General features: G+C 53.1%; 7 protein-coding genes across 7 annotated transcripts; 3 read left to right on the top strand and 4 right to left on the bottom strand.

Moving 5' to 3' along the window:
• Nucleotides 1-71: 71 nt before the first annotated feature.
• Nucleotides 72-1437, top strand: HD553DRAFT_285795 (uncharacterized protein). Its single transcript, XM_046178242.1, has 4 exons — nucleotides 72-198; nucleotides 519-558; nucleotides 647-1068; nucleotides 1165-1437. The coding sequence occupies exons 1-4, from the start codon at nucleotides 169-171 to the stop codon at nucleotides 1192-1194; spliced, it is 522 nt and encodes a 173-aa protein (XP_046035733.1). The 5' UTR covers nucleotides 72-168; the 3' UTR covers nucleotides 1195-1437.
• Nucleotides 1358-5296, bottom strand: HD553DRAFT_357368 (SGT1 protein-domain-containing protein). The gene is made up of 6 exons (XM_046183871.1): nucleotides 4451-5296; nucleotides 4275-4362; nucleotides 3332-4182; nucleotides 2933-3262; nucleotides 2174-2871; nucleotides 1358-2113 (listed from the first exon to the last, which is right to left on the bottom strand). The coding sequence occupies exons 1-6, from the start codon at nucleotides 4942-4944 to the stop codon at nucleotides 1506-1508; spliced, it is 3069 nt and encodes a 1022-aa protein (XP_046035732.1). The 5' UTR covers nucleotides 4945-5296; the 3' UTR covers nucleotides 1358-1505.
• A 231-nt stretch (nucleotides 5297-5527) lies between these two features.
• HD553DRAFT_55311 (elongator protein) lies at nucleotides 5528-9165 on the top strand. Its single transcript, XM_046184312.1, has 10 exons — nucleotides 5528-5966; nucleotides 6049-6508; nucleotides 6579-7020; nucleotides 7108-7789; nucleotides 7850-7913; nucleotides 7990-8144; nucleotides 8212-8452; nucleotides 8511-8730; nucleotides 8804-8902; nucleotides 8961-9165. Exons 1-10 carry the CDS (start codon nucleotides 5835-5837, stop codon nucleotides 9082-9084), a joined length of 2619 nt encoding a protein of 872 aa, XP_046035731.1. The 5' UTR covers nucleotides 5528-5834; the 3' UTR covers nucleotides 9085-9165.
• On the bottom strand, nucleotides 8944-10241 carry HD553DRAFT_55362 (uncharacterized protein). Its single transcript, XM_046184313.1, has 5 exons — nucleotides 10071-10241; nucleotides 9929-10009; nucleotides 9623-9849; nucleotides 9484-9540; nucleotides 8944-9409 (listed from the first exon to the last, which is right to left on the bottom strand). Exons 1-5 carry the CDS (start codon nucleotides 10071-10073, stop codon nucleotides 9247-9249), a joined length of 531 nt encoding a protein of 176 aa, XP_046035730.1. The 5' UTR covers nucleotides 10074-10241; the 3' UTR covers nucleotides 8944-9246.
• A 71-nt stretch (nucleotides 10242-10312) lies between these two features.
• On the bottom strand, nucleotides 10313-13079 carry HD553DRAFT_313336 (uncharacterized protein). The gene is made up of 4 exons (XM_046180221.1): nucleotides 12215-13079; nucleotides 10905-12146; nucleotides 10721-10837; nucleotides 10313-10665 (listed from the first exon to the last, which is right to left on the bottom strand). Exons 1-4 carry the CDS (start codon nucleotides 13067-13069, stop codon nucleotides 10387-10389), a joined length of 2493 nt encoding a protein of 830 aa, XP_046035729.1. The 5' UTR covers nucleotides 13070-13079; the 3' UTR covers nucleotides 10313-10386.
• A 214-nt stretch (nucleotides 13080-13293) lies between these two features.
• On the top strand, nucleotides 13294-16289 carry HD553DRAFT_55263 (uncharacterized protein). Its single transcript, XM_046184311.1, has 5 exons — nucleotides 13294-14619; nucleotides 14680-14753; nucleotides 14818-15349; nucleotides 15413-16059; nucleotides 16127-16289. The coding sequence occupies exons 1-5, from the start codon at nucleotides 13405-13407 to the stop codon at nucleotides 16257-16259; spliced, it is 2601 nt and encodes an 866-aa protein (XP_046035728.1). The 5' UTR covers nucleotides 13294-13404; the 3' UTR covers nucleotides 16260-16289.
• Nucleotides 16290-16318: 29 nt separating this feature from the next.
• Nucleotides 16319-18187, bottom strand: HD553DRAFT_324716 (uncharacterized protein; the record flags this gene model as incomplete). The annotated part of the gene is made up of 4 exons (XM_046181517.1): nucleotides 16319-16974; nucleotides 17069-17228; nucleotides 17294-17669; nucleotides 17745-18187. 4 exons carry the CDS (start codon nucleotides 18185-18187, stop codon nucleotides 16319-16321), a joined length of 1635 nt encoding a protein of 544 aa, XP_046035727.1.
• Between the last annotated feature and the right edge of the window lie 1617 nt (nucleotides 18188-19804).

Genomic DNA, 19804 nt, shown 5'->3' with positions numbered 1-19804 from the left:
TCTCCTTAGAAAACACCCCCCGGGACACTTGCGCTGGACCGTAGCGATCAAGTTCATCATCGACGGTACAACCGTCCCACATCGACTCCTCGTCCAAACGCCACTCCCTTCTGTACATACCCCTACCCTTTCACTCCTCTCCAAAACTCAAACTAGACACATAGCATAATGTCGGCTAGGAGCGCTGCTGCCAAGGTGGTAAGTAGACGTTTCGGGACGGACATCTCTTTCGATTCGGTTTCGCACGGGAACGTCGGAAGAGACGTCGTACGGTCGGGTCAGGATTAGGACGGCAATAGCAGGTATAGCAGGACAAGAGAAGAAATCGAGACCAGGGCCTTCATCGAATTAGGTCAGGCGGTCGGTATACAACTCGGAACCGAGACGTAGTCGAGACAATCGGAGTCCGGCGGGCAGGGCGTAGTCGACAGGACAATTCTAGCGAAACAGTCAAACAAAATTGTCGACCTTGTGCTGATTGCCTGGTTTCGTTCGTGATATCGTGATTACCATCGCAGGACTGGACCAAGATCGCCAGCGGTCTCGGTTTGGGCAAGGGTGAGTTGAGAGCACAATCCTTCATCTTCGGCTCTGCGTGCTCCAGCTTACATTTACCCTCGAACCCGCTCACGACTCCCGCTCACAGAGACCGTCTCGGAGATCAACGCTTTCCGAGCCCGTCACGCCGCCGCCGCGACCAAGAACGCCACCCTCAAATCCTCCACCCCTACCCTCGACTTTGCCCGATACAAGTCGGTCCTCAAGAACCAGTCCGCCCTCTCCGAGGCCGAAAAGGTCCTCTCCTCCTTCAAGCCCGTCACTTACGACCTGGGCAAGATCACCGGTGTCGTCGACGCCTTCGAGGCCCGAGCCGTCGACTCGGCCAAGAAGACCGTAGAGAAGATTCAGAGCGAGCAGGAGGGGCTCGAGGCTACGTTGTCCAACATCAAGGATGCCAGGCCGTTCGAGGATTTGACCGTCAAGGAGGTCACCGAGGCTCAGCCGCAGATCGCAAAGGCCGTCGAGACCATGGTCAAGAAGGGGAAGTGGAGCGTTCCCGGATACAGGGTTAGTAACGGGTTGACTCGATTGGGGGTTACTTGATTTGGATGATGGTGGGCTGATTTCTTGTTTCGCGTTGGTCCTCGTTCTCGACGAAAACAGGAGAAGTTCGGCGACTTCAGCTTGATGTAAGCGGGCGAGCGGCATCAAGGATAGAGAAAGGAAAAGGACGAGGGACGAGAGAAGATCGTTCAGCTAGAGAAGGACGGTCGTCAATCGGATCTTTGATGGAAATGAGAGGGAGGAAGAGAGTAGATGCGGTGAAGGCAGATAGATCGTCGTGGAACGGAACGCGATGCATGTAAAGCAGAAGAAGAGAAAAAACCTATGGACAATGCGGATCATACGGAAAACGAAAACGGAAACACGACCAAGGTTTGCAACACGTATCGTGATGTGTCGTTTCGCATTACAGACATATGTTAGAGCCTACGTGCATACCCCTACTTTTTCCCTCGGTTGGGCTTCTCGTTCAACCTCCCAAACAAGTTGCCAACGACTCCACTCGCACCGGCTTGCGCCTTGTAGCTTCCCAAAAGGTCTTTCATCATCTCGACCTCTTGCTTGTCTCCCTCACCGAGCGACTGCATGGCACGTCTCGTCTCGTCGTCCATCAGGTCCATGTCCACGTCGTCGTCCTCGTCCTCGTCTTCGGCGTCACCTCCAGCGCTCTTCAATGCCGCGCGCAGCTCCCGATCCATGGCGATCAGATCGTCTTCGTCCATCTCGTCCAGGTCGGCCTCGGTCGGAAGCGAATCCAATGCGCTCAGTCTGGAAGGGGACGGTTTCTTCGCTGCAGATGCTTTCGAGGAAGTGGGTCGAGTCGACGTAGACTTGCCGGGACCTGCCCGTTCTCGCCGTTTCGAGGCGAGTTCGGCTTCCATGGCGTCCATGACTCGCTCGAACGAATCTAGGTTTGGGTTCCTCTGTCCAGGTGGAATCGGGGTCGTGTTGGCGGTTGCAGGCTCGGTGGCGTGTTTAGCTTCTGGGACAACAGGCATCTTGGGTTTGGGTTGGGAGGACGATGCCGTGGTCTCTTCCGGCACATAAGCTGCAAGGTGGCGTTGCCATCAGCTCCAGTAGGCAAAGATACTCATCCTTTCGTACTCACCTCCTCTAGCCTTCCTGTCACCCATCATTCCCCGCCACATCTCGTCGTTGATACCCAAAGCTTCCCTAGCGAACCGTAGGAAATCATCCTGCTCAGCCTCCATGTCAGGCTCGCCCAACTCAGGGTCCGCCCGCTGTTCGTCTTCCTGATACTCGTCGTCCGAGAGGTCGAGCTTGTCACCAACATCAAACGCCTTGAGGTTCTCACGGGGCATAGGCTGACCCGTTCGCAACGCTTCTTGTAATACGTAAGTGCTTGGGTCAATCGTCCGCTTCTTAGACGCCTTGCCCTTGGGCGCCTTGTATGACGGTCGCTTGGCCCACCCGGCGACAACGTCGTCTGCTGGGTCCCAGTCGCTCATGTCATCGTCGGACTCTGGTACATGACCGTCATAGTTTTCGGGTTCCAGGATGGGTGGACGAACGGAGGGCATCTCCTCCGTCTTGTCCTGGCTAGTCTCGGCGGGTTTTGTCCCGGCGGCAAATGATACCTTGCGTTTAGGCTTGCCGTTCGAATCGGTTTCTTTCTGTTCGTCGGGCCCATCTCGCTTCTGTGTCTTGCTACCCCATTCCTCGGGCGCCAAACCGGGCACGAGTTCGTTGAGACGCCTTTCCCGCTCGTCTCCGGTCATACCATCGTCCTGCTCGGCGTCCGATTCATCATCCGAATCTCCCAGCATATCGTCGTCAGACAGTTCACTGTGGTCGTGGCTGTTATGAGCTGTCTGTTCTGATCGGGCCAGACACCACACCGACTCACTCATCAAAGGTCGCCCCCGTCATGCCACCTTTGGCTTCGACAAACTGATTCACCTTTTTAGCCAGGTCGCTCAAAACGTTGGCCTGCTCGTTGGCCTCAACCTCTTCGCCATCCTGACGTCCTTCAGACGTTTCTGCAACCGGAGGCCGAGCTTCCTGTCCCGCTTCGGCTTGGCTCAACATGCCATCCAGCTCATCCGGCGATACCTCTAGCCAAGCCTCGGAATCGTCTGGAATCTCTGAAGAGGTAGCGAGGTCTTCGAGCTTCATGGTCGCCGTTACTGCCAAGGCGTTATCGACAGACTGAGCGAAAGATGTCCGTTCCTCGAGTCTATTTGGACACGTATAACGAAATGATCAGCTTTTCACCCCTCATACAGGTCGGCTGGCGAGGACTGACTGTTCCGCCTGCAACCCTCTCCAAGCATCCGCAGCCTTCTTCTCCTTGGCCTGATATCCCGCACTCCCTTTCATCTCTCCCTCGAACCAGCCTGCCTTGTCCAGGTTGTCGATGTACGTAACGTAGGCTTTATCCTTGCGCAAGTCTTCCTGTGAATCCGCCTGATCACCGCTACGCCGACTCCGTTTGTTGTCTTCCCGGAACATGATCTCGAAGCCCATAATCAACTTGACTCCTAAATCTCGATATTTGCGTTCCCGCTCCGCCTGCTCCCTCTCCTCTGGCTCGAGATCCCCTCCAACCTGGATCCTCCATTCAGCTCCGAAAACTCGAGGAGGGTGATATACCTGCCCCTTCAGTTGAGCATAAGCCGTCCTTGTCAATACCAAAGGGGCTAGAACTACCGATGTCGCAGGAGTAGGCGGGAACTTGGTAGCTCTTGATGCCAATCGGAGTTGCGCAGCATCCCTCGTGTAGAACCCTTCGACGGCCCGTTGACCCAGAGCCGGATCGACCTTGAGAGCCTTGGCGATATTCACAGGTAGATACGCTTTCGCCCGGTGGTGGTGCGTCCGTAAAGTCCCCGGATAACCCGAGATTCTCTCCCAGACATCTCCCTCGATGTCCGGCGAGTAGAACTGACCACGCCCATCGGCTGCTACGGTTAGAGCTCGTCTGAGGAGCCTGGTGGCGTCTTGTCCGTTCAACCACGCGTGATCATCATCGTCGGCTCCCTCTTCTGCTTGGCCAGAAATGTCACTCTGATCAAACTCGAATGATTTGGGTCGGGTCGACGTGGGAGAACGGTGATCAGGGGGAATCAGGTGGAGGTGCCCGCTTGCCAACCATAGCTGAAGTAGGTGCGACCAGAATGTGCAGGGAATGTCAGCCAGAGTCACGCAGATTGAAGGGGATGAGACCAACGTGAATGGTCGAGACTCACCCTATTTTGTGCGTTTGTTGGAGTCACCCATTTAGGTAGGTGGTTCGCCGCCTCGATCAACAAAAAGTCGCCATCGGTATCTCGAACCCTGCATGCGAACCACCGGGACGTTCCTAGCTTAGCTTTCAAGTCTCCGAAGCAATGCAACATGTAAATCAGGGAGAGATCGTACTCACGAAATGAGCAGCTCTGGCCATGTCTTCGAGATATCCCTGAGTAGCCAGACGACGAGCCATTCATCATCGACCGAATCCCCTATGCGCATCCGACCTTCCAACCTCCTGCCTGGGCCGATCGCTGAGGAATTTGAATCCCGACCCGTCACTTCAGCCCCATTGTCGCAACTTTCGTCTTCGTCTTGCTCGTCCCCGTCCTCTTCCTGGAAACGTACTCGTACTTTCGAAACCTGTTCACCCCGCTCAAACCTCCTATCCTGGAGATCTGTTTCCCGGACGACCTTGAGCTCCCAGCTATCCTTGTGCCATAGCCATGTTCCATCCTTGAAGGGAGAATATGGAGCCAAAGTGGTTTGTATTCGGGAGGTAATCAAAGCTGCATAGCTTTCCGGCGTCGTGGTTGATCCGGGAGGAAGGTGGATAGAGTAATGGAGGGCGTCTTCCGAGATTGTCGAAGAGGGAAATACTTGCGGATCGGTCGCGGCTCCGGACATGATTCTGGTATGATACCTTATCAAAAGGTAGTTCTATACGCTATGTCTCTCGATCAAGAGGCGGTGACTTCGAACGAATAGCCTAGCGATGTTCGTTTCCTCAGAAGATGATCTTGTGGCAAGCTAGCTAGCTGCAGATGACAAAGTTTGTCCGGATACAGTGTTCTTCTGTTTCTTCCTTCTGCAGAGAATGCCAAAGACTCTATTCCGAGCTCCTAGCCGACGCTAGCTATCGATGCAGGTGTTATTACTGTGTAACTGAACTGACAACTCGGTTTGATGGTCAGAGTAGGTCTAGGGTAGGAGAACTTATCGAACTTGGTTCATCCCGATCGCTGCTCGCGTAATAAAGGCTACATTAATCGGGTTTAATTTGGCAAACAATCCGCGAGTAATGGCTCAGTGGTCTAAACACCCTGTGCTCCGAAAGTAACTCTCCCAATTTCTGGCTATCAGAGTCATCTAAGTGACAAGTGATCCCAGGGAGGATGAGGGGAAAGGGTGTTGGCACATAGTCCATCCTTTTTGCACTTTTTGGAGGCTTCTCATATCAAGTAATTTGAGTTTTTTGTTTCTGGTCCCAGCCAAACGATCGTTGCGAATTCGACTTGATCTCTACAAACACGCAGAGTCCTCGGTTCGATTCCGGCTCTAGCATTCCACTTTTGCTCGATTGTCAGGCAAGATGAACAGTTTCGTCACTATGCCGAAGACCGAGGCGCGGAAAAAGTTGATCGGAAAGAGCATCCCAACACCTACAACATATAGTCTTACAGGTACTTCATTTCGCCAAATCTATAGCATATAGCTTGAGTAACAGCAGGACGAATACATCGTAACACTCTGAACGTCCGAAACAGCGAGTTCGACATACGCAGCATACCCTACCTATGCCTCCTTCTTGCGAATCGAAATACATCTCTGTAGGGGCCAACCGGTTCTGTTCGGTCTCTTCTGCGGACCCTCGGACGGGAATTGTCGCTTTCGGTGCTGGACAGGTCGTAGCGCTATGGGATCCTAGAGTCAGTATCGCATTGGGGACACGGCAGCGGTCTCGATGGGATCTTCGAGCTCATACTTCGTTTCACTCGTCCATCGTGGTAGGATCCTAGCGGACGACTAACGAGAAAGACCCTACCCGGGCATTCCGCTCAAGTCACCACTGTCAAACATCTCCCTCTGCCCTCTGGAAGTGGGAGAGAAGAACATCGCTCCTCCAGCTGCCCGCTGATATCCGGCGACGAACAGGGAAACATTATCCTCTGGACGAGCAAAGGGGATTCGAGCGGGTACGAGAGCCAGTTCAATTACCATAAACGATGGGAAAAGAAGGCCCATGAAGGCTCCGTCTGCTCTCTCGGGGTGTTCACCTCGGAACAGGACTCGTCAATATCGACATCTAAAACGACGGGTCTGATCTTATCAGGGGGTAATGATGGGAAGGTCAAGATCTTCAGCTGGATAATGCAAGGAGAGGAAGTCACGATGGAAGAAGTCCAGGAACTCGGATTGAACGGAAGGATGCCCTTGGATATCGTCTTGACGACTCTGCCTGATTCGAACGGTCAGTTTGGTTGTCCAAGTTGTGGAACGGGTCAACAAGTATGCTAAAAGATACTCAATTGGAAGTACAGACTTGGTGTTGGCCATCGCGCTGACGGAGAAGAAGATCCACCTCTACTCTTCACCTGGCATCACGCCGACTAGCGTATCAACTTCATCGTCAACACCAACCTCGGTAAAGTTTTCGAAAGCTTTGACACTGGAAGGCCATGAAGACTGGATCAGGTGTCTCGATTTCGCCCGATATCCCCGCTCGGACGCTCAAGACGGCGAAAACGACGTCATGCTAGCTTCGGGCTCTCAAGACGGGTACATTCGTCTCTGGCGACTATCGCCCGTGCCGAACGCGGAGAAGGGGAAAAGTGACAATGCCGGTGCCGGGAATGGGACAACCGATCTGGACGATGAGATGTTTGACGAGTTCGAGCGGACGGTCACGGGTGATCAGGGCGGGAGTCGGCAGTTGAGTACGAAGGCGCATGTTATGGCGGTCCAGGGACCTGGTGGAGAAGGGTTAGTCTTTAAAAGACGACAATTGGTTCATCGAGCTTCCGACGGGATTCTGAAGGCTAAATAAAGCACGTGATGGCTTCGTTACAGGTTGGCACATTTTGGGATCTCGCTCGAAGCCCTTTTGATCGGTCATGAAGGCAAACTCACCAACGTTCATTTCAGTCCATCCCAAATTTACGAATCGCCTCGCCTACTATCGACCGCAGCAGACAATTCGATGATCATCTGGGCCCCGGAAGCACAAGGTCAAGGCGTCAACACTATCTGGCTTCCGAAACAACGGTTCGGTGAATTGGGCGCCGGAAGGAGTCTGGGAATGTTTGGTGCGCTTTGGAGTACGAGCGATAGTGCCGCGAGGAGGGATGTCAGCGTGGTCACCAACAGCTGGAGTGGCGGGTTGCAGAGGTGGAGGCAATCCAGCGATGATCCCGACGAGGAACAATGGGTATCCGAGATCGCGCCTACCGGGCACGCTCTTGCGGTCGAGGATCTCGCATGGGACCCTTCGTCATCGTACCTCCTTTCCGTCAGTACGGATCAGACATCCAGGGTACACGCACAATGCCGATCCAAGACCGAGGGTTCGACGGTTTGGGGAGAGCTGGGACGTCCGCAAGTGCACGGGTACGATCTTACCTGTGTAGCGTTTCTGGATCGCCTAAGGTTCGCAAGCGGTGCGGATGAAAAGGTCGTCCGAGTGTTCGATGCGCCGAAAGGGTTTGCAGCTAGTTTATACGGGTTGGGCGTCACTCAGGAGGATTTGACAGAGGTGAGTCGTGCGGTGCTGCAGGCATATAAGAGGTCTTGACTCACGAGCCTTCTCATACAGTCAGCGCGAGCTGTTGGAGCTAGTGTCCCGCCTCTTGGTCTGTCCAACCGAGCGCTCGACCAGCGTGGGTGATCGTGTTTAGGGGTATTCAATAGCGTTCGCATTTAACTCCTTCCGCGAACTCATCCTCATACAAACAGCTGTTCAGGAAGACGCACCGCAAGCAGAAGAGAAGGGTTTCAACCATGAGCATGTGTCGATCTCGACCGAAATGTCGGTGCTTCCCACCGAGGCTGTGCTAGCGAGCTCAACGTTGTGGCCGGAAGTCGAAAAGCTGTACGGTCATGGGTACGAAGTGAGTACATCTCCCAGCCTTGCTATGTACGCCCTGTTTCATAGCTGAAGAGCCGATCTCAACAAAGTTGATGGCAGTTGCTGCATCGCCTCGGGGTGACCTCCTCGCCACTTCCTGTAAAGCTACATCTGCCGAACACGCCGTCATTCGGGTTTACGACACCATGACATGGAAACAAGTGGGAGCTCCACTTCCAGGGCACAACCTGACGATCGCACGGATACGATTCAGTAACTCTGGTAACTTTGTATTGAGCTGCTCGCGAGATCGGACATGGCGACTTTTCAAACGGAATCAAGAAGGCGAAGGTGAGCGATTCACTGCTGATACTAGCAAAGCTTCTCGTCTGATCAACGTTGTTCTCAGGCTTTGTGCCGGCTGCTGCGGATCGATCGCATTCTAGAATCGTGTGGGATTGTGCATGGGCACCGGATGACTCGTACTTCGTCACAGTGTCTCGTGACAAGCAGATCAAGATCTGGACAGCGCTATCTGGCAAGGATGGAGAGTGGAAAGAGTCCCTGAACCACAAGATGCCTGCGAGCGTAACAGCAGTAGATGTAATCCGGGATCGAACGCGAGACCGGTAAGTGACGAGAACGTCTGAAGCGGCTTGACGCAATTTCTCACCAAAATGCACACGATCGTCACATTCGCAGGGACCTTTTGGCCATCGGCACCGAATCTGGCCAGATATCAATCTTCTCTGTGAATCAGTCCGGCAAGGCACTCGAACAGATCACTGAGTTGGGAGAGCAGTGAGTGCTATCGTGCCGATCGATTCCCGACCGCGTCTAATTCTTTACGTCTCTGCAGCGAACGGCATGTACAGCAAGTATCCAGACTTTCTTGGCGACAGGGAACCCGATCGAATTCGCACTTCGAATTGGCCAGTACAAGCGAGGATAGAAGCGTGCGGGTGACATCCATTATCGTATGAGTTCGCCAGTCGAATATTTGGCTGGCGATTACAGGGATGTCCATAGCATAACGATATCATTTTATGGACCCATCGGGCTTATGCGCTTTACTTGATACTCTCACTGAGCCCGTCGAACCTCTCTTTGTTGGACCCTTTTATCGCCTCTGTCCAACCTCGCCTTTAGCTTCGCCTGTCGCTTCGAAGTCGCCTCTTGAGCCTGAGCCGCTTCGGGCGCTCCTGCCCCATTTTGAGTCTGACCGGACGGGACAGCTGGGCCACCGCGCATCGATCGCAGCATAGGGGCGAAAGTGTTGTAAAGCTTATAGGCTCCGATGCCGGGCGCCTGAAAGATCGAGCGGGATGAGCCTCTCGGCTATGCATCGAGAATCAAGGCAGCTCACCGCTAGCCAGAGATACCAGAACTTGCTGCTCAATAACGTCGCTAGGATTTGACAGGCCCAGGTGATATAGATGCTGTGGACAGAGGACGCAAAAGAAGTACGGCAAGGTTGGTATCTTGAGGGTGCTACTTCGACAACTTAGCTCAGCTACTCACGTGTCCCAAGCCCATTCAATGATTCCTTGACCATCCAGGTCTTCTCCGCTTCTCGTCACATTCCCTCCTACGTCTCTCTGCGGGGTGCCGATATTGTTGAAATGCCGATAGATTGCCAGAGTGACGATCAAAGCCGAACCGTTGAGAAACTTCAGGCCGAATCCTCTGGGTAGTAATGTATGACCCAGAAAGACTTTGTATGCCAGCCTAACGACAAGCGTTATTGCCTGGCCACACGAAACACGGGGTATGGGAGTTTCAGCTTACGGCTTCCAACACGCATCGCATCACATTTCGTCAACCCACGTTGACCAAGATGAGACCTAACCGCAGATTGCGCAGATATGCCTCATTGTTGGACGCCGTCTTTTTGGTCGCCGCTTTCGCCTGGGAACTCGGGCAATGTCAGTGAGGACGCCTGTCCATCCAGGAAAAACGGCTGACATACCATATTAAGATCGTTCGAATCTCGCTGTTACGCACATGCGCTGGGCTAAGACGTATGTTCGAACTGCAAGGTGGTGGTTTACGTGGTTTACTGTCCATGTATGATCGCCCTCGTGCCTTCATGGCCCTCGTGAAGGATCAGGTCCTCATCGACCATCGATCGTGTTCATCAAATGGAGTCGTGCAGTCAGGATTGGCGCGATGGTATGTGTGTGCAAACTGCTACCCAATAAAACATGTCTGTACGTTATATGTACACATTATCAGTCTTCATACCAATGATTCTACATGATTACAAGAGGGATGATGAGGAGGCGCTACTGAGTGACAGCCACACGAAGAGTTGACATTCCAAGGACCATAGCCGCATCCGAACGGTGCAGCGGCGATACCGGTTCCGAACCGATGGTGGGAGCTGCTAAGGCCCGTGCGATGATCCTCAAACAATCTTTGAAGCATTGGCGCTCTTCATCCGTAAGTTCTGCAGGAAGGTTCGTCTTCCCGGCTAAATCCGATCTACAGGAACGGATCGTTTGAGCCAGACGTTGGATGCAGCATCGCCATGCGTTGCTCGTGTTGTCGATGATTCTTACGGTCTGGTGAGGACAACGTTTAGCCTCATATCTAAATATTTTGCACGACTATACGTACGTCGTGTAAGTCACTCTTCCAATTTTTCTGTTTGATCGCTTGGTCACTGAATCGGTTGATGGAATTCTTCTTTCTTTCGTCCGGTCTGGCTTGTGTTTCCTTAGCGACTTGTGCAATCTGGTAGGGTTACGAACTCGGTCATGCCCCATGTCTCTATCTGCTCATCACATCCGGCCTAGCGTACCTGGTAAACGTGAGCATAGATTGCCGATTCCAGATCGTCAATGTACCGATGGGGACCGATGGCCAACAGCTCCCGTTCTTGCTCGACGAGAGCGCGCTCACAAGACTCGATCATCAAGTCAAGCCCTTCCTCAGGCTCCTGGAGTCTGTACCTGGCCAATCTCTTCGCTTCAAGTCGGTGGTCCTGCTGCGCCTCCAATACGCGCGTCATTTGACAGCAGAGGAACATAAGATTGGCGGATCTCGCATCATCCAGTCGCAATTGCACGTGCAGATCATCTGGCTCCGATCCGTCGAATCGCGTATATATTCGCCTTTCATCCAGATATCGAGCGTTACCATAATCGATCAAGTAGCCGATCACGCGCTGGCCGTCCTCGCTCTGCAGTAAGCTGTACAGGACGTTGCCGGTATTGATATCTCTATAGTGGATGTTCGAGCAAGCCGCGACGTAGAGGGACTGAAACGTATGATTGAGGATTTCCAAGCGGTCTTTCAGCGAGAGTGCACTGCGATCGTTGATCCTGCGTCCATGCGGATTGATTGTGCACATGGCAGATAGTACCAAGTGCTGCTCAGTCTCTGTAGTAGACGATTGTTGGAGTCCGTCTTGACTGGCGATAACGAAGGGAGCATTCTGCGTGAGGATTTGGCATCCTTCAAGCATGCCTACGGCACGCGGCCTGCATGTCAAGATCTCTGGATCGATAATGTTCAGTGCCTCTTGAAGATGTGGATACTTGCTAGCGAGTTGCGGATCTTTCATGGCCATGTTGAGGTGGTGTAGGATGTTTTGCTCGTATTCGACGAGAAAACGTGGAAGCCAAGTGAACTTGATCGTCATCGACTCAACCGGCTGGGTCGTACCTGGTCTACGAACGTGACCGCCTATCGCGACTGTCCGACGACCCCATAGATCGACTCGACGCTCTAGGACCTTCCAAGGGGGTTGGCTGGGCGAGGGTCTCACCCATTCGTAGAGGACCGGCTTGCTACCGACACCAGGTGGATTGACGGAGAATGTCCGCGTTGGCGGCTCGTATGTTTGCAGGACATTCTGGAGGGGACCGGCCAGGAAGGCAACGATAGCCACGATATCCTCCGCATGATCAGGATTGCTTAGGTCGCACAACCGGGTCGTCGAGAAGGACATGCTGTCCGACACGTACAATCTCAGGTAACGGCCGCAAAGGGTGTAGCCACAGGTGCGACCTGTCACAGGATTTCCATATGCAATAAAACTCTGCCAACGAGATGGAGTATACATCAACCTTGACCGTAACCTGCGATTGTGTACCTGTGATGTCCTACCATGTATTGCATTATACGCAGGCCAGCCCTGTCGGATTCCCTATTGCTATCGGTCTGCATGTCGTGAGTCGAGTTGTTCTTGTGTAATCCAACCGTACGAAGTTCTCCACAGTGAGGGGCGACGCTGGCTTGACGAGCGGATGTATTGTTCTTCAAGCCGTAGACATTGGGATACACATGGTACCATTCCTCTTGATCTCGGGGCCCCTGGAAACGTACCGTTTCGGTGTGACCCTCGCAGTGTTGTATCGTGGGATTTGGTTTTAGACCCGCCCGGCATCCGATTTCGAACGTCGGCTTGATCTTCCTGTGTCCCGAGAGCCGGGCCACGATGTCGTTCAGCGATCTTTGGAAGTGAGGTGTGTTCTGGTTCTCCGTCGCTGGTGTTTCCAAGCCCTTGAGATATCTGCCGAAACATCCAGCCATGCCTGGTTTGCCTTTGACGAACCTCACAGCTTCAACTATATGAGGATCGGTGTTGTCGACGCATCTAAACTCGAGGAACCTTGAGTCGTATCGGAGATCCATAGTTTGCCTCAGTCGGCTCGCGATGTCATTGGTGCCAGTTGATCCGATTTGGAGATCGTTGAGCGACTCGCCGTCATGCCAAAGGGGGTTGGCAGCCTCGGTTACAGCATGTGAGATTCGTGGTCGTGAGACCGGTGGGTCATCGGTCGCTGATGGGACAGTCCCTGACAGGCTCTTATACCTCCTTGCAAGCAATGGGTGAGTCCTCCTGAAGATGCCATTCCTGCCTACCGCGGCGGTATCCCGCTCGTAATCGGCAGCGGTGACATCGACGTGTCGGAATGTAACGGCCGGTAAAGAACAAGCTGAGACATCTCGTTCGGTCATCCTTGTACGGAGGGCAGGGCATCGAACGACCACGATTTGTTTAGCTGCATTCGCCTGATGATGCCTTGATACCTCTCAGCTCTCTACCGTAGTGGTAGTCCCCGAGGTGGAAATACGCGCCCCTTACGTAATCGAACACGATGACAATCACAACAACAACAACGAATTTGCATCCGACAATCGGCATCAGGTTGGTCGACTTTCCACTCGGGCCACTGACTACAGCTATCCAACACACTACACTACACTTTGATGTGTGGGTGCACGGTGATGGGGACAGCATATCATCAGAACAGTGTTCAAAACATCGGTAAACAACAACTTCATAATCCGCCATGAACGCTTCATCCGACAATCGACCGGACGGACTCCCGCCAACAATCTCTCGCTTACCACGGCTCGCCCACCGCAAACCCGCTCTAGGATCCTCCTCGTCAAACTTGCGGACCACCTCGTCTCTCTCGGACCTGCGTGGTACTCCTCTGAAATCTTCGACTAGCTGTGGAATCAAGTATGTCGCCTCGCCTGCGGGTTCGGAGAAGAGCTCTGGGGCGTCGATCACTCGTACACCTGTCGTCACAGCCGGACGAGGAAACCCATCCATACACGCCAGACCGACCCCGAATACAAGGCCGAGTCCGAGTATCAGAGCTGGGACACCCGGGAGCTCAGGGAGACTGAACGTTTCTTCGCCTTCGAGTCTCCGCAAGGCCGCATCCAGTGCGACCCTGGCCAAAGTCACATTACCGGCTCAGGGATCCCCCATCCAGCGAAGCAACACGCCAACCACGCCAACCCGAGCGCAACCGAAGACATATTCGTCCCCTCAACAATCGATTCAACAAGCAGGTCAGGGAACCCCGGAGCGTTCTAATGCAAACGGGGTAGCGCCGTCCACCCCTAGATCGACGCTTCGAGCTCAGATCGCTGCCAAACGAAGAGAGATGCAGAGGAGTACCGATTCGTCATCCATGGACCAGTCACTGAGATCCGTGACATCGAGAGGCTCCATGATGGACCAACAGGGTCTGGAAGAGATGTTCAACGAGATAGACCTTGCTGGAAGAGCCTCTGCTAGACGCCCTCCTCCTCCTTCGGCTAGCCAGTTTACGGGAAGTCGATCCCGATCGTCAGACGACCCGGAGGACCTGTTCGGCAGGTCTTTGGCGGAGACTCTGGTCAAGGCATCGAGGTCTGGAAAGCTCAACGTCGCCAATATGGGTCTCGAACGATTCCCAAGGGAGCTGTGGACTGGCGTCTTAGGTCTTTCCGAAGACGAAGTCGGTCCAGAACCTCCCACCGACGCAGCACAAGGAGCTCGTCCAGCTACAACTACCGCTGAGGACGTCTTCTCCGGCAAGTCGGGCTTCGGAGCGGACGATCTCCCCCCACACGTACGTTCCCAGCAGAGTCGATCGGAGACCAAGAAGCTTCTGGATCAGGTTCCCTTTTACGAGCGGGAAGATCTTACCGCGATCAAGGCGTCGGGGAATATGCTCAAGGTGGTCGAACCGTACATCGGCATGTTTGGGGCGTTGAAGACTCTGGATGTAAGTGATTTGAGTAGTTAATTTATGATGCTGTGGGCTGAGGTTTCAATTTTTTCGTAGCTCCGATCGAATATGCTCAGCGAACTACCACGAAACATCATCGACTTGAGGGAACTGGAGGTTCTCGATATCTCGTACGTGTTTTCTTCAAGCCTGGAAGCAGAGAGTGACTGCGGCTAGAGCGATTCGATCTGTTAGACACAACGCTTTCCATTCTCTACCCAAATCGATCATCCTCCTACCTTCCCTTGTGACGCTCGATATATCCCACAACTCGCTAGCCGAAGTCTGTTTCCTATCGGGCGAACGTCCGGACCAAGCCGTCCTCGACTACCGCAAGGACAACGCCTTTCTCACCTCGTTCCCCGGTACACCCACACGATCAAAGTTCATTGCAGAGGATACGGACGTTATCCTCCCGAGCCTCAAACGGATGATGCTCCAAGGAAACAAGTTGACGAATTCGAGCTTGCCACCGGTTTGGCCGGAGAACCTGGAATCACTGGATCTCAGCGGGAACGCCTTGACAGGCCAATGGGATGTTACCAGCTTGGCAGCGTGTCGGCAGCTGAAGAAAGTGATCGTAGCCCGGAACGGTCTGACTTCTCTGATACGGGATGATGATCAGGAAGGCTGGCGTAGTCTGGAATCCTTTGATCTAACCGACAATGAAGTGCGGGATGAGGAGGATGTAGCTCAGGTCTTTGGGTCGCGAAGCGGGTTCAATCTAGTGAGCTTGTTCACGGACTTGACTGCACTTATGGCCTCCGACTGAGACATCGCCCGCAACTAGATCTTGACCGGCTGTCCTTTGCCACAAGCGCCAACGAGTATGGTTCACTCGATGAAGCCGTCGCGAGCGGCAGTCGAATCGTCCTCTGAGGATGACTCTGTGAGCGCAAAATCGTGCTCAAGTAGCGATCAACGGGGTACTGGTCCCTTGAAACATCTGTACGATCCCGTGCACCGAGAGATCATCGTAGACAGATCTAGCGGGAAAGACTGCTTGGGACCGGATCGGGAGTTTGATCTTCAACTTGTTCTCGACGCCGTACCCGAGGATATGACTATACGCAAGCTCGTGCTGGACGGGGTTCTGCCGCTCAAATCGCTTAGGATACCGTCAGGCGAGAGTCAGCTCAAGGCTATCAAGGAGTTGATCATCGTCAACAGCTCTCTGGAGTCGACGGATGACCTTTTCTCGTCTTTGGCCGAAGTCATGCCGTACTTGGAAGAACTAGACTTGAGCGGTTCTCTCCTGACCCACTTGAAAGGCGTCGATCGCCTCGTCGGAAACGGGCTGAAGAAGCTCGACATTAGGGGTGCGAGAATCGCCGATATCGATGCCATCGTAGGGATCGCCAAGCATGTCCGAGCGGGAACCTGGACAGGCAAAATGTTACTCGAAGAGCTGGACCTGCGGGACAATGCTATACCCAGGTGAGAATCAGGTGATTGTTGATTGATCTAGGCTTTCGCTCAAGGTCAATGATTTTACCCTTTCCAGACTCGCTAATGAACTCGGTTGGCTACCACTGCGCACGATCATGGTCGAGAACAACGAGTTCCGAAATCCTAGCAGAAGGCATTGGGAAAAAGGCACTCCTGCCTTGATGCAGTGGTTGAGAGACGGATTATGATGGTATCAAACAAAGGCTTTACAATGATCCTTTTTTTTTCATCTTTTTCGGTGACTGTATCATACGTATTTGATGTCTAATGTCTCGCCGCCATCAAGATCGAGCTCGAGGATCTTTCCTGCTCCGTCAAACAGGTCCCCATCGAAATCGATCTTCAGCTTCTTCCCCGGTACCCTGTTCTTCCCTCTGCCTGTCGCAGGTAGCTCGACGGGGATCGACATCTTGCTAGCGTAATATTTGATGACCGCGTCATAGGTCGTGGTCGAGCTCACATTGCCCGTCAACTCGCCTTCCTGACCCCGAATCTGAACGGAGATGCTCGAGGGGGTCGTCGGCGGCTCTGATCCTGCCGTATCGGCATGGCGGGGAGCGAGCATAAAGGCGGTTGGTTTAGGGGCTGAGTCAAGGATCTCGATGTCGGAAGAATAGTCCGCTGCCCTTTGGACTGGCTGAGTAACTCGAGTTTCCGGCTCTGAATCCGAATCGATCTCGATAGGCTCCGTACTTGGTATCGTTGCTTTGGTAACGGCTGGCACTTTGATTGCCAGAGATCCCGGACGTGATATTGGTGCATGTGCTGTGGTCTGAGCGGAAGACGCCGTTGGTTCAGGGGTCGATGATTTTTCGTTGTTCGCTACTCGATTCTGGAACCGAATGCGTTCTGCTTCTTTACGGGCGGTCTCGACCTGCTCATAGTGGCTTCTCTCGTATGCGACTGCAAATCAAACCAAAAATCGAGAGAATTCGTCATAGTCTCGGTCAGCCCATCTTGAACCATTTGACCCAAGTTGCAAGCGAGGCCGACTCACAGAGCGTAATTGTCGAATCCGGAAACTTGAGTGAATTAGGAGTAGCGTAGCATGACCATATCCGGGTCCCATTGTCGAATTCCATGATGATGTTACTCGATGGATTTGAGATTCCTAGAGCTTGGCCCAAGGTCTCGTAGATCAAGGTCAACGGTTCGTCCTATATGAAAATAAAGTCAGCTTGAAAGCAACTTTCAAACTGTGTATCGGGTAGGGTAAACTGACTCGTGGCGCATCAAAAGCTTTCTTGGTCTCCCACTTCCCTCTTTCGACTACTCCCATATCCACCGCCTTCCCAGGATCAATCTTAGGTTCGACCATCACTTGGCACTTCGACCCCGTACCGAGCGAGGATTCCCCGCCGAATCGGACATCGGAACCGCTCAGAGCTTTCGCTGTGAGGTGTCTAGCCTGGATCTTGGCGATAAGATCAGGATCCGGGGCTGGGAGGGAAACGTCTGCTTCGTCGTCGTCCGAGTCCGAGTCAGGCATATGAACGGGTGCTGGTGCACCTGTATGGGGATTGGTAGCAGAAAGGGGGCTCGTCAAGGGTTCCCCAGGTGGATCACTCGGTGTGCTCTTCCGGTTTGCTGATGTTGAGCTGTTTACAAGCGAAATCACAGTCGATTCGGGTCTAGTAGAATGCAAGCTGAAAGTGGAAGTGTTTCGGACTCACCCTTTGGAACCTTTATCTACCCCTCTGTCCTCGTCCTCCACCTCGTCTTCGTCAGACGCTTCCTCGCTCTCTCCGACGGCCTTGTCCGAGGCCAAATTGACACCGCTCCTGACCCAGTCCGCCTCGCCCTTCTTCTTGCTCCGTTTCCTCTTCCTGCCACTTGACTCTTCTTGTTCAGAACCGGAACCTTGAGCGGGAACAGAGGGAGGGGGAGAGGGGTCCTTGATGGTTTGACTGGCGAGTTTGCGCATGAGGCGACGACGGTAGGCGAAGAGGTCATCGTCATCGTCATCGACCGCGTTCACCGGTGCTTTGGCAGGAACAGCACTATTCTGAGTCGTTACGTTGACATCAGACAGGCCCGTTGCAGACTCTGTAGAGACAGATGCCGGAGCTCGAGCCCGAGGTCGTGGTTTAGGTCTCTGTCGAGCAGCTTCAGCCATGTTGCGGGATGAGAAGACGCTTGTGCAAGAGCGGCGGAGGTGATGTCGATGAAAGTTAACACCAAAACTTTCTGGCAGCAGTGATGACTAGGATGTAGCTTGATGATAGCAGTAGTAGGTGGCTAGTGCGTTATCGAGATACGAAACCGATACACATCCAGTTCGACCTCGACCTGAAAGGGACCGGAGGCTCGAAGAAGCCCAAATGTGTCGGATTTGCTTCCGCAGGTATCGGCTTTCGCCTAAAGCTGCACCAACCGCCTACTGTAACAACATGCGATACCGGCGCTTGATATCGATTGACTTCACTGAACTGCCTTCACACGGCACAATACCCGGGGACATATCTCGCATACATGTGTCAGAGGCTGTATCGGTTAGAGCTCCCCCGTGATTACGGAATCTAATAGCGCTGAGGATGTGTCGTTTGTGTTGTCAGTTGATGTGTTCATCAGACTGCAAAGGGCGAAACTGCAGACGGCGAGACTGCAAAGGGCGCCAAATCTGCTGGTGGATCTACTCTAATCAAAGCTCATCATCTACAAGATCCATTCGAAAAAAAGGCGCCTCGAACCTTGTGCCAGCTCCGCCGCATTGTATCGCATTTTGCTTCGTGGCGACTGAACTGGTCATATTGCCTCGGTCAAACCAATAACTGGAAGGTTCATGATCATGCGCGCTCACAATCAAGATGAGATTTGAGATGGATCTTGTTGATAGGGAAACCTCCGCTCGATATCGGCCCTGACAACCACAACAAAATTCCAACTGCAGCGCTTGGTTGATCTAGACCCAATCGCAGCAAACTTGCAGCAGCGCCGGAATGATTATGGTATCCATGCGTTGCTTTTCGTTCATCAGTATTCGTGGGTATCGAATTGATACCCTCGATGATTCCGGGTGGGCGAGTATCTTATCTGATCTCTGTTGCATTCTGCTCTTGTAAAAAGGTAGGTCTCTTTGTACGCCTTCGATGCGTCTCTAGCCGAAGTAGCCGGAAAGCCCATTCCAGGCAAGCGCATTCGATGGGGGAGGACGTTTTGCAACGGCCGAGAGGTTACAATGAAGCCTATCCTGATTCTGGCCAATGCATAAGTCGTCGTGTATATCGATATCGCGCAGAATCAAGCCAGTCTCCATGAAACCCTGGCTAAGTAGCTTGACATGACATGTTGCTTCTTCCAGACTGTGGAACACAGGCTTTCAAAGGGGGTTTTCAGAGCCGGTACCAGGGCGACGGGGCTGGATACGTGGACGTCGACGCGAGGAGGGAGAAGATGACGCCAATATTGGGTCCACAGACCCCAAGTTTTCGATCTGGGTTGAAGTGCTTATCACATATATGTCAGCCTAAGTGGGAAAATGTGCATGTGGCAGTTTCGCGATGCAGTCGGCAAGATAGGCGTAGATCTTAGCATGAGCGTTTGGTTGAGGCGTCAGAGAGAACGCTGACAATACCTAGCAATAAGCGGGTTGAAATGTATGCCTAATTTTTGAAAGAGGTTCGGTAGAGCAGGTACAACTTGAATGGGCTCACGGACATGACGAACCACTGCTCTCGATGTGCATTTATTCTATCCATGGGCTTAGCTAAGAGCTATCATTTCATCACAATGA

Source organism: Filobasidium floriforme (assembly GCF_021052385.1).
Source record: "Filobasidium floriforme strain CBS 6241 chromosome Unknown HD553scaffold_14, whole genome shotgun sequence".
Classification (NCBI taxonomy): Eukaryota; Fungi; Basidiomycota; class Tremellomycetes; order Filobasidiales; family Filobasidiaceae; genus Filobasidium; species Filobasidium floriforme.
This window is presented reverse-complemented; position numbering and strand designations above follow the sequence as displayed.

Excerpts from the sequence above, each read along its gene's own strand:
- HD553DRAFT_285795 (XM_046178242.1), top strand. The coding sequence starts at position 169 with ATGTCGGCTAGGAGCGCTGCTGCCAAGGTG. Across the intron at positions 199-518 it reads GGAGCGCTGCTGCCAAGGTG|GACTGGACCAAGATCGCCAG; the intron begins GTAAGTAGACGT and ends TTACCATCGCAG. Across the intron at positions 1,069-1,164 it reads GGAGCGTTCCCGGATACAGG|GAGAAGTTCGGCGACTTCAG; the intron begins GTTAGTAACGGG and ends CGACGAAAACAG.
- HD553DRAFT_357368 (XM_046183871.1), bottom strand. The coding sequence starts at position 4,944 with ATGTCCGGAGCCGCGACCGATCCGCAAGTATTTCCCTCTTCGACAATC. Across the intron at positions 4,363-4,450 it reads TGGCCAGAGCTGCTCATTTC|GGTTCGAGATACCGATGGCG; the intron begins GTGAGTACGATC and ends GTTCGCATGCAG. Across the intron at positions 2,872-2,932 it reads ACGGGGGCGACCTTTGATGA|TGAACTGTCTGACGACGATA; the intron begins GTGAGTCGGTGT and ends CCACGACCACAG.
- HD553DRAFT_55311 (XM_046184312.1), top strand. The coding sequence starts at position 5,835 with ATGCCTCCTTCTTGCGAATCGAAATACATCTCTGTAGGGGCCAACCGG. Across the intron at positions 8,731-8,803 it reads CGGGATCGAACGCGAGACCG|GGACCTTTTGGCCATCGGCA; the intron begins GTAAGTGACGAG and ends TCACATTCGCAG. Across the intron at positions 8,903-8,960 it reads ATCACTGAGTTGGGAGAGCA|CGAACGGCATGTACAGCAAG; the intron begins GTGAGTGCTATC and ends ACGTCTCTGCAG.
- HD553DRAFT_55362 (XM_046184313.1), bottom strand. Across the intron at positions 9,850-9,928 it reads TAGGTCTCATCTTGGTCAAC|GCAATAACGCTTGTCGTTAG; the intron begins GTGGGTTGACGA and ends TCGTGTGGCCAG. Across the intron at positions 9,541-9,622 it reads ATTGAATGGGCTTGGGACAC|CATCTATATCACCTGGGCCT; the intron begins GTGAGTAGCTGA and ends CTCTGTCCACAG.
- HD553DRAFT_313336 (XM_046180221.1), bottom strand. The coding sequence starts at position 13,069 with ATGACCGAACGAGATGTCTCAGCTTGTTCTTTACCGGCCGTTACATTC. Across the intron at positions 10,838-10,904 it reads TCTATGCTCACGTTTACCAG|ATTGCACAAGTCGCTAAGGA; the intron begins GTACGCTAGGCC and ends TAACCCTACCAG. Across the intron at positions 10,666-10,720 it reads GGAAGAGTGACTTACACGAC|ACCGTAAGAATCATCGACAA; the intron begins GTACGTATAGTC and ends TGTCCTCACCAG.
- HD553DRAFT_55263 (XM_046184311.1), top strand. The coding sequence starts at position 13,405 with ATGAACGCTTCATCCGACAATCGACCGGACGGACTCCCGCCAACAATC. Across the intron at positions 15,350-15,412 it reads CGCGAAGCGGGTTCAATCTA|ATCTTGACCGGCTGTCCTTT; the intron begins GTGAGCTTGTTC and ends GCCCGCAACTAG. Across the intron at positions 16,060-16,126 it reads CGGGACAATGCTATACCCAG|ACTCGCTAATGAACTCGGTT; the intron begins GTGAGAATCAGG and ends TACCCTTTCCAG.